This window comes from Sceloporus undulatus, chromosome 1 (assembly GCF_019175285.1).
Source record: "Sceloporus undulatus isolate JIND9_A2432 ecotype Alabama chromosome 1, SceUnd_v1.1, whole genome shotgun sequence".
Classification (NCBI taxonomy): Eukaryota; Metazoa; Chordata; class Lepidosauria; order Squamata; family Phrynosomatidae; genus Sceloporus; species Sceloporus undulatus.
In genome coordinates, this window is record NC_056522.1 from 159,285,555 (window position 1) to 159,297,744 (window position 12,190).

Consider the following 12,190-nt stretch of genomic DNA (forward strand, 5'->3'; position numbering starts at 1 on the left):
TGGGCACAGTGCTTTTTCCTTGGCAACTCCTTGGGCTGCTGATAGTATAATACTGATATTGTGAAGATTAACTGTAAATGTCTTGACATCAAGGATGCTGCTACTACCTTTGCTGCTATTTTGCTCCATCCTGATATGGAGTTGGCTTGTTAGTTGGAAGAGTACAGAAGAGGTGCAATCAAAGGATTGATTATTAGATCAAGCAAGCTTGCTTGATCATCACTAGAGTCCATACCTCAGGTATATCTGTTACTGTAGGTGATATTGAACTGGTGATCAAGAGTCTTACCTTTAATTTATGCTTACTTAAGCCTTCATTTTATATAGCCTTTGAAATCTACAAGATGTCTACAATCCTAAATATGTATTACAACTACATCTACAATTAATTCTTCAGCTTTGTTTACCTAAGCTTTACTGCTTCATTCTTAAGTTATTTGTAAAAGACCATATCACTTTAGCTTTTTTAGCTGTGCTTCACCATTTAATCTTGATTAACCGTACTTTGAGCTAGATTTAAGTTCTTTTACAACAGGATAAGTGCACAAGTCAGCCCTCCACATTCACTGGGGTTAGGGGCAGAGGACCCTTGCAGAAATGGGGGGGGGGGCACAAATAACTCTAGCCACCCCCATATTTAACACACACAAATACTACAACCTGCAAATTCAACCTGCAATGAATGCCTCTGCAGAAGCAGAGATTCTTTGTAAGGCAGAAGCAAGTGGCTGACAGGGCTTACCACCTCCTCACTGCTATCCTGCCCCTTTTTAATAAGAATTTACAAGCTTCATTCACAGTCTCTTTCAAGGCTTGCAGTCCCTGTTAAAAATGGCACAGGGCAACAATTGAAAAGACAGCAAATAATCTCTGAATAATTATATCCACCAATGTAAAACCTGTCAATGTGGAGGGCAGACTGTAACTAGTTTTGGCAGGGCCATCAGGTTCAGTTGTGGATAGATATCAGAATCTCCCAGCATTCTGCCAGGACTAGTGTCTTTCAAGTGCTTTCTAATTTTTTAAAAAATTACAACAAAACATCTGACTTTATGTGCTGAGCTAAGTCTAGCCACACTTTAGTTTCCCTTAGAATAGTCTAGCAGCATTTCATAGTATTGTAGAAAATCTTTAAAAAGAACTAAATGCAGCTATCTGACTAGTTAAAAGTACTGCTCCTGCCTTCTGTTGCTACTTACACCAAACAAATCCTCCAGGGCACACTAGTAAAAGAGAGCACATTACACTGAGCTTAGCTCATTGGCCCAAAATCTGGATGTAGGCATCATCAGTCTTTTTGTATTAATAGCTTTTCAGAATAAGCAAGTATTGAGGCCCAATTTATCTTGCTTATCATAGGTCCAAAACATAATGAAGAAATCATCCAGTTTGAGACTTGTTTAACTTCCCTGGCTCAATGCTAGAGAATTCTGGGGACTGTGGTTTTGTGAGACATTTAGCCTTCTCTGTCAGAGACCTCTGGTGCCATGATAAACTACAATTCCAGGATTCCCTCGCAGTGAGCTAGGGCAATTAAAACAGTCTCAAACTGGATTATTTCTGCAGTGTGTTTTGGACCATAGAAGCACAAGATGCTGGCCCTGCTTGATGCAAATGATTGCAGAATTCTTGTGTGTACTACAAACTTAAAAACAAGATACATAAGGAATTCTTGGTTGTGCATGAACGCAGTACTTACAGACAACTGAGTTCTTGCCTTCAACACTTAAATAAATGGAAACTTCTAGTGTACACAGGCTTGAATCAGAGCCATTGCAGTTGTTGCATTGTATTAATTTAATTTTGTTTTGTTTTGTTTTTCTAGGCTGGACGCAAAGAAAGAAGTGATGCTCTAAACTTGGCAATAGACAAGATGACAAAAAAGACAAGGGATTTGCGTAGACAGGTATGACATTAAATATGGATAAAATATTTCAGCATAAATAACAATTAATTTCTAATGTGATCTTAATTGTAGAAGTCTCTGTGGCCCTGTCAATTGTAATGGAAGACTACATGTGAGCAAATTGGCCTTGAGGGTACAAGTTGGCAGTATCTTCACAGAAGGCTCTAAGATACAGTTGTGTTTAAGCTTAGTTGAGATGAAGCTTTGAGGGACTTCGTTGTCTTCATCTCCACCCCCACAGCACCAACCACCACCCTGATCAAGCCACTGCATAGAAGAATAGTTTATTGCTGTACAGAGAGAACATCATAGAGCCATTAGTGAGGATAATCTATCTCCCCTGGTCATACTGCAAATTCAGGATGTCCAAGATGCAGAAACGTTTGTGTCATTTTAAAGATTACACTCGACTCTAGGTTAGTTCAGCTTAGGTCAAATTAGTTTAGATTCTGATCTTATTAAAAAGAGCAGGAGTACTCAATTTCTGTACTGTCTAACATAGTTTTTTATAAGTCAGCTCCGCCTAGCAACCGTAGTACAAAAAAAATTCTGTGGGGGCTAGTCAAATTATAGATGTATGAAATGTGCCTCATGATTTTTAAAACTAATTTGCTTCGCTGCTGAATGAAATTTGGTAGAGCTTTCTATGAAAAGTGGATAGGATAGTTGAGGGTCAGGCAAGATAGATTTGTAGGTTATAGATCCAGCTACTTGAGAGCCCTCAAGTGGTCATCCCTGATGATGGATAGATGCAGTAAAACATAAGCTATTGTAAGATCTGTGATTATTATTAAAGAACATTATTATTAATTACAAAGAAAATGTTAAAAATATGATTGTATAGGTATAACATCAAGACATGTAGGATTATGTTATCAGTGTAGACGAAATTGAGCAGGATAGTTAGTATAACGTGTTTTAAGTAATAATAAGTAACCAGAAGAATTTAATGTTTGGTCTGAAGTCTCTTTGTAAGCAAGTACTGTTTCCAGATGTCAGGTAAGTATAATTTCCCAATTACTTTGGAACAGAGTTGGCTAGTTTAAACTAAGTTGGTTTAAACCAAATGACTTTTAAAAAAATACTTTTTTTGTTTGTTAAATGATTATTAATAATTTTTAGTCTGGCTATTATTACTATTTTCCAACCCTCTTACTGATACAACAGTGAATAATTGAATTCAAACATTTTAACTTTTAACATTGGCAGTTGTTCATTGTTTGACCAGTATCCATTACCAGTTACTTCTTTTTAATCACTTTATTTTATAGTACAAGAAATCTCATTCAGAAACACATCCTTAAATTAATATAAGTTCAACCAAAACAGCTCAGAGAGTACTTGGTATGCTTTATTATATATAGTCTACATATATTCAGGTTTAATAGGAATAATAAACAGCTTAAAATGGTATTTTATTTAAAGATGTAAATCATATCAAAGCCAAATAACTTCTGATTGTTAATGTTAGAAAACATTAAAACATGGTTGATAAGCTTTCTAATACATAATGTTTTACAGTATTTAATATAATAAATAGGATTCATTTTTTTTCATTGAAACATTAATGCAAAAAAAAAAAAAACAACAACAAACCTGGTTTAACCCCACCCCCACCCAAAAACAGGGGTGGGTTAAATGTTGTTTTCCTTCCAGCCCTGCTTTGTTACAGTTATTTCATATTAATAATAATATTTTGAAGCTGGGTCATTGAGACATACATAGATGGTGTCAATTTGAGAGAGAGAGAGAGCTTTAGAAATGCTCTAAGCAGCAATGTCAATTAGAATTGAGTGTGAAAAGCTGTGGATTTAATAGAAGAATCACTGGCAGAGTAAGTTGTAAAAGTGAAAATAACCATTTATTTTGATAAAAGGCTAACACAGGTTTGATCTCTATCCTTAGCTTCGAAAAGCTGTTATGGACCATGTTTCAGATTCCTTTCTGGAAACAAATGTGCCACTTCTAGTTTTGATTGAAGCTGCCAAGAATGGAAATGAGAAAGAAGTTAAAGAGTATGCCCAGGTCTTCCGTGAACATGCTAACAAACTGATTGAGGTAGTATGATTAAAGGTCGATATTATCTTATCTTTTGACAAGATAGCTATGCATTGCATTAAAAGTTTTATTGTTGTATTGAACAGACTGAATATTTTCTAGAATAGAGAAGCTAATTTGCCACAGGTGACAAGGGAAGTGTTGTGGTAAATGTTTAGGGTATATGAATATACTTTGCCTTTTGCCACACCATAGTCTTTTCCAAAATAATATATATTTTTACACAGCGATTGTACTGTTTTCTTTATCTAGAAGTACATATTGCTTAGGCAGTCTGTTCCACTGTCTGGAGCACAGTTTCTTGCCATCTGCCTCTAAGGAGACTTGGAAGTGCAGTTCTTTAGTGTTTAACCTTTTAAAATCATTTTGATAGTTTTATAACATTGCTTGACTTAAGAAAAATAATATCTGCAAGCTTATGTATCGAAGCTTATAGCTGCAAAATTTAGAGTGTTTTTTATTTTTGTTTCTTCCTGAACAGTTATAAAAAAAGTTTGGAAAACATGACTATAATTTTAAGGATAAACATTTGTCATATTTTACAACACCCGGCACCCTCAGGGGGTGAAAGATGGAGTTTCAGGGGATATGACAAAGAGTGGCTTGTGTCCTTGACTGACAAGTCACGAGCCATCACTCAATTTTTTCTGAATAAATTAGAATCTAATTGCTCAATTTAAATTTGTATTTTATACACTGAGTTAAAAGCTTTTTAAAGTTCAGTTTGTTCACCTGCAATATTGTATGTGGTTCAACTTGTGGTTCAAAAACTAGAATTTAGGTTCCTTCTTCTTCTTCAAATGTGATACTACTTTTGTAGGAAGTACAAACACTAATCAATAATTTCCTAGGGGTGTGGGGCATAGAAAAGGTTGAGAACCATTGTTCTAAAGATAGCTTATCACATGGATGTTTATCACTCACCATAGTATCAAATGATGACTCATATTTGTAAATGAACTATCACCAATCAATCACTACAGACAGAATTCGTATCATCCAACATTAACTTTCACAATGCTTTTCAATACAGATCATTAATACGTATGATTGGGATGTCAAGAGTATAAATGAATGATAGAAGCACTATAAAATTCCATCATAAAGCAATCTGAAATTAGTACACACTTTACAACATTCTGTAATTGCCGAGCGAAACTTTTAGGGAATTAACTCTGTTACAAATACCTGTATAAATACTGATTCACATCAAACATAGTAGGCAATCAGTTCAAAACTATTTAAGGCTCTCAGCTGGACTTTGAATTTAAGAGCACACATTTTTATGTTACTTATTTTTGTTTCAAATGTTTAGGAATTTTAAATTTAATTACAAGATAATTAGTTATAACCAGTAATTAGTCTAAAACATTTAAATAGCTGCAATTTCTCACACTTAATCCAATCATTAATGCTTTATAATCTTGACATTAACTAAATAGTTTATCCTTTATTAATCAGCAAGTAAGGGCCAAAACAGACGACCCTTTCACGCTGCCATCCGGGCAGCTTCGGAGTGTGCTGTTTATCCACCACATGCTCTGAAGCCGCCTGGAAGCCGGCTTCAGGCCACCTGGCTGCCCGGACGTGGGCCAGCTCCGGGCACTCTAGAAGCACAGCAACATTTACACACTGCTGGAACGACATGAAGCCGACTTCTAGCTGCGGTGCAGGTGGCAAAGCCGGCTTTTTGCTGACCCAAAAGGAGTGACTCATTGCCTCCCCTTTTTCATTTGGGTTGAAGGCGGATTGGGCTGCAGCATGTGGTTGCCGCAGACCCAATCCATCTTAGAAGGGGCAGTCTGTTTCTCCCCTAAGTGGTTTGACGTCTGAAGCATTTTACATAGGACTACTTTTTGCATACATCAACATGAACAGTTGGGGATAATGATAAGCTCTTATTGCATACTTCAGCAGTTGATTTTTGGGTTTCCAGTGCAAGAAAAATAGCTTAAGCAGAAATCAGGAAATTGAAGACAGGAACTTGAATCAAAATAAGATATAGGTCATTATTTGTTTGGTCAGATAATTGAGACCACCTTATACTTGCTTTCCACAAGTAAACCCCTTATAGAATCAGAAATGCTTCACTTGAGACATCAACCTAATTTCTCACTCCAGTGTCATTTGTAATTAATTTCAAAGCAAAATTTAAAGACTTGATCTACATTTAGAATGGGCAGCCTTCTAGAAGGGTAACCAGCTCTTACATTTCTGTCACCAGCATATTAGCTCAAATTCTGGCAAAGTGTTGTAGGGAGAGTATTGTATGCATTTGTTACTATTATATTTGGCAGGATTGTCACTTGGGGGTAGATAGAAACTTGTTCATCCAAATGCTAGCAGCACCACTAGTCAGCCTGAGGTCATCCATGCCACTTAGATGTAATGGGCAGATTCTTGGAGATAGGTTACCAACTTGACAAAAAAGTGCATTCTTTGGAAACTACATTAAAAATTAATTTGCTCTGTCTGTACTACAAGAACTATTTCCAGTGTCTGAGGTATTCATTCCTTTTGGATTAGCTAAGTTATCATCTAAAGCCATGTATGTCACTTCCAGAAAACCTGCCATTTGAAAACTTCCAGTCAAAACTTCCAAATGGAGAATTCCTGTTTTAAATATATAGCTCTCAGCCTGTGTTACAGCTAACAAGAAAAGAATAGCTAACATACCGTTTCCTGCAGAAACAGTAAATTACAGAGAAAACTGTTATCCCCAACTAACAATGTAGCTAAAAGTTAAAGAAATGTTAATCCCTCCCCATCCCTGTGGGTAAATTCTTCCCTCAATTCTGGTTGGTGAGGATGTTTCTGCCTCCACTGCTGAAAAGAAACATTTCACAGGTAAGATCAGTGTTCCTTTTTCTAGTGGTGGAGGGGGAAACATCCTGCCATGGGATATACAGGCTCTCTGAGTGGCTGAACTGAGGCACATTAAGTTGACTGCACAGACTGAGTATACGTCTTCCAAATGAGGCCTTTGCCAATTCAATGACATCTAATTGGTAGTGGTGCACAAAGTAGAAGGAGAAGTTGTTGCAGCTCTACAAATGTCTAAGTGCATTTGTGGCTAAAGCTGTGGCGGTTGCAGCACTATATATTGTATGAGTGATAACTTTCCACAGTAGAAGTGCCCCCAACATTTTGTGGCATGTAGCACAGGACCATATCCATTTTTGTTTTATTATTTTATTAAACAAAATTAAAAATTTACAATGAGCCATCAATATTTACACGTGTATGTCATAATAATAACTGACAAAAATAAATTCTACTTCCTAATCTGTGGCTGTGAACGAGTTAATTTTATAAATTATTACTTTCTCTTATAACGATCTTTCACCATTATCAACAGAGTGTCATTTATTACCAAATCGTATCTTGTACTGGTTGTATTATGGATATATCTGTCTAGTGTCTAAGCGTTCTATCCTTTCTATATTTACCACAACAAGCAAATACAGTTACATTTTATCCCTTCTTTTATTAACTCCTCTTGTGTCTTCATTATATTTTTATCCTGTATCTTTTTTATAATATCAGAGTATCTAATCCAATTATTGTTTCCATATTCTTCTCTTCTAATCAACGCCTCTGCTGGTGATGCCCAAAGTGGAATTTTATTACACCATTTCCATTTTTGTTTGTCCAGATTCTAAATAGTGATTTGCGTACTGTATGGTTGTTAAAATTTCTGTTTAATTTTAGTTTTCCGTAAAAAAAATATGCGTGAATCCCATAACTTAACTCATAACTCTCTAATGTTAATAATCTTTTATTTTCTGATTTGAACCAATCATATAGCCAATCTAATGCACAAGCTTCGAAATACCATTTTAAGTTTGGCAGGACCAGCCCCCCTTTTTCTGTTTTATCTTGCATATTTTTGATTTGTATTCTTGCTTTTTTCTTTTGCCACACGAATTCCATCATATCCTTATTCCACCTGTTAAATGGGGCATTGTTTAAGATTATTGGAAGGTTCTGAAAGAAAAAAAACATTTTCGGTGGTAGGACCATCTTTATCGTCGCTATTTTGCCAACCCAAGATTTAGTTTATTCAGTTTCTCCAAATCCCTTTTAACCTCTTTCCAAATCTTGTCATAATTATTATGGAATAGGTCTTTACTGTTAGTTGTTAGTGTGATACCCAAATATTTCACCACCTTTTAAATTTGAAATCCTGTTTTCACCCTCATCTCTTCTTCTTCTTTCTTTGTTAAATTCATGGACATCAATGTTGTTTTGGAATTATTGATTTTGTATCCTGTAACTTTTCCATAGTGTCTAAGAATTCGCATCAAAATTTCTACACTTTCATTTGGCTCTGCAATTGTTAAGACTAGATCGTCAGCATAGGCCCTTAATTTAAACATTTCATTACGCACTTTAACTCCTTCAATTAGTTTTTCTTTTCTAATCATATTTAACAGTATCTCTAACGCTATTATAAATAGTAGTGGGGAAAGGGGACATCCTTGTCTCACCCCTTTATTTATGACAAATGTTTCTGTTTTTTCTCCGTTAATTAAAACATTAGCCTCTTGAGAAGAGTATATTTTTTTAATCCAGGCAAGGAAATTTCATTCAGACCTTCTCACCATCCACAAGTGTAAGATGAGGCATCCTGACTTTCAGACTCTTAAGCTAATAGAGTTTCAGTTGACACGTACTGTATATTTATTAACAGCTTAGGTAACTGAGCTAGTTATCTGTGTTTCCATTGGGAGAAACATTCAATACGTTATGCTTGTAAAAACAAAATGGTATGTACTGACCAGAATTTTGACTTCTTTTGAAAGAGTGCTGCTAAAAGGAGGCAATTTTTCTGCTACTTCTAGAGGGATAGAACACAGTGTTCTTGTCTTTTTCTACTAGTTTTACATATTTCTCTGCACAAATGTAGGCTTTAAATAACAAGCTGTCACTCACCTGTCAGCTAATAACTATAAAACATTTTAGAATCCCTCTTCAGAGAACAAGTTCCAAAATATAGAATGTTTTCACTTAAAAATAACATCCCTTTGTGTGACCTTTCATTACTCTCCCAGAAAGCAAATACTGTAGAGTGACTTGTCTCTAGACAAGAGCCTGTTGTCAACGTCTTCGGCACCAGTTGGCAACAATATATTCTGTAGAAAACTGGAATGTAAATAAAGTGTTTGCACATGAGTAGAGGAAATTCATACATAAGATTATTTTTTAAGAAGTCAAATATTACATGAAACTTTGTGCTAGAACTCTGAATGCAACTTTCGATAATCTGTGAGCCTGCTAAATGTATATACTACTTTCACTAGCTACTTGAATGGGCCCATAATATAATGATGCTGAATAAAAAAATAACATTGTTTTTTAAGAGGGTAATCATTTTTCTTCTAAGTTATTTTTACTTAGTATATTAGTCCAAACTAATACATGTCTAAGAAAATAACTTGAGCTCCTGAGCATTAGCGGTTGCCATTGGTTACTATAAATACAAGCTTTTAGTATGTTCCTAACTCTAAATGTTATTCCTTTGTAATAAATTGCCTTGGCAGTTGTTATCACTAATTATAAAAAGTATGTGAACTGTAATTGTAAAACTGTAAAAGTGATTGGACATAGAAAACTGAAGAAGGCAGCTTTGATTCCAGAAGCAGTTTCATACAAACAAGTGTAGCTTCCTAAAATACCTTTCATTTCTGTGTACAGGTTGCCAATTTGGCCTGTTCTATCTCTAATAATGAAGAGGGTGTTAAATTAGTGCACATGTCAGCAAGCCAGCTTGAAGCGCTTTGTCCTCAGGTAAATTATATGTTTGATGCATACAGTCTGTATTACATTTTATGTGAAATGTGGAGAACATATATAACTTCTTTTAATCCATACAGTACTATTTTCCCTGTTGAGATCAGTGATGTCAGGTTTTCTAGATGGTTTATGGAGATAATTTTGATGTTTTGATATAACATAAAGTGGAGGCACACTTAGTGGCTGTATTAGTTGTTAATACTAAAGAGGTTATTGTTGTCAGATATCCGTTACACATCACTTCTGTCAGTCGTTTCTTAATAAGAAAATATACAAGACGACCATGTTTTCATTAAAAGCCACATGCAAACATTGAATTTCAGTCTTGCTTATAAAAGTATAACAAGCTTAAAGCTATTAACAATTCATAATGTTCTGGAGAGATTTGTCAGGAATAAATGCTTCATACAGTTTTTAAAAACTTCTGTCTTGACTCTTTAGTATAGGGATGAGGAGTGTGTGACTTTCCAAATGTTGTTAGACTGCAACTCCTGATAGCACTAGCCAGCAGAGCCAGCATGTATGTGTCAGAAGGGTCATCTGAGGTTTTGGGATTCAGTTTAAATAATACACTGCTAATACTCCATTATTTTCCTTTCTATTTAAATCCAAGAAAGCTGTTAAAAGTTCTTACTTTGATGGTGATTGATGAACACATTGAAACTTACAACAGTATTTCTCCTGGTCAGCTGAAAAGCAGATGAGGGAATAGATTTCAACCTGTCAAGTTCAGTGTTTTAATATATTCATGGATTCATCCCTGGATTTGCTCAATTTTTAACAGAACAGTGCTTAAGTTACAACAATGCTCAAAGATACTTTTGCAGTTAAGACTAGAGCATCAAACATGCCCATTCCTAGAATTATTGTCTCCAACATCTATGACATGAATTCACTCATTTCATGTGTTGTACATGGTATTGTCTGCCTTTGAAATTTTAGCTATTCATATGAGCAAGACCGAAGTTTTCAAATCCCTGGAAGAAGCTTGGCCAACCTCTGGAGCACATTTGGCAGAACCTTAAGAGACGTATCAGGCTATCAAGGGAAGACAGACTAAGCTTGTCCAAGCTGGCTTGTGTCTTTTACGCAGATCTGCAAATATGTTGTTATTAGTTGTGAACAGCCTTTTTATTGGATTTATTTGTTCTATCACATTTTCTTAAAGGCTTTTTTAAAAAAAACTATTGTTGCATTTTGATTTATTTTTGGCCAGCTTGAAAACCATTAGGTGAAACATGGGATATAAATTTAATAAACAAATCATGATATACAGTTGTCCCTCTTTTTTCGTGGGGAATCCGTTACGGATCCCCTCGCAAAAATGGAGTTTCGTGTATATTCAAGCTCCATTGGCTTGAATATAGATGTGCACTCCATTCATTCTCCCTCTGTTCGTCTCTCACACATATGCAGGGGATGCGAGTTCAAAAACCGTGAGAACAGAGGGAGGACTGTACTTTCACAGTTGCAGTTTTAATCTTGCCTTGAGCTAACTCTGTCAAGCTTTTTAGCCAAATTGCACTGTGTTAGACCCTGTTACACTCCACCCCAGAGTGGGATTACCAATTAAGTGGCTAGTTAGTCTAATAGAATATAGTGCATTAAAAGTAGCTGATACTTCAGAATGGGTAAATTCACAAATAGGGTATGAATTTTGCTTTGCATTACAGGTAATTAATGCAGCATTGGCTTTGGCTGCCAAACCACAAAGCAAGCTAGCTCAAGAAAACATGGATATGTTTAAAGAACAATGGGAAAAGCAAGTGCGTGTACTGACAGATGCTGTGGATGACATCACTTCAATTGATGATTTCTTGGCAGTATCAGGTAATGGGATCGGTTTTACTAAGACTTCTTTCATATTGAACTTTATTTTTTGTCATACACTGATGTTGTCTTTGAGAATTCTGTGAAAGGCTTTGTTTTCTTGCTTTATTTAACCTGTCAGTGATATGCTGGCATAGCTGTTACATCTTTAGAATTACAGCTCCTTATCTTCATTTTGGTTTATACAATGGGCCTTCAGTTTCCACAGGGGATCCATTCCAGAACCACCACCACCCCACAGATAGCAAAATCTGCTGGGGCTCAAGTCGCATAGTACTCAATGGTGGTGCGGCCATACCACCATTAAAAATAATAGGATTTTGCACACACACCACCGGCTCCCGAAGACCTTCTCACCATGGTGGGGGACTGCCTCCTCCTCCGACTCTTCCTTCTGTTCGTGCCGACACGCAGTTACGGATGCCCTTTTTTTCTTCTCTTTCCCCCATGTTTCCTTCCTCCCCCTCTTCCTTCCTCTTCCTCCTCCTTTTTTTTCTCCTCTGACTGCTGCTACGGCTGTTTTTCCTTCGTCCCTACTCCTCTTCATCTTTCCTCTTCCTCTTTCCCCTTGGCTAGCTCTGCTTTCATTCTTCTTTCCTC

At 36.1% G+C, this 12,190-nt stretch overlaps 1 protein-coding gene across 1 annotated transcript in view; it reads left to right on the forward strand.

Annotated features, from left to right (window-relative positions):
• The window catches only part of CTNNA1 (catenin alpha 1), a 98,234-nt gene that overhangs the window by 54,206 nt on the left and 31,838 nt on the right, over window positions 1-12,190 (forward strand). The window contains exons 8-11 of the mRNA XM_042465856.1: window positions 1,826-1,906; window positions 3,812-3,964; window positions 9,662-9,754; window positions 11,434-11,590. Of these exons, the coding sequence (XP_042321790.1) occupies window positions 1,826-1,906; window positions 3,812-3,964; window positions 9,662-9,754; window positions 11,434-11,590 (484 nt within the window). The remainder of the gene's footprint in view (window positions 1-1,825; window positions 1,907-3,811; window positions 3,965-9,661; window positions 9,755-11,433; window positions 11,591-12,190) is intronic.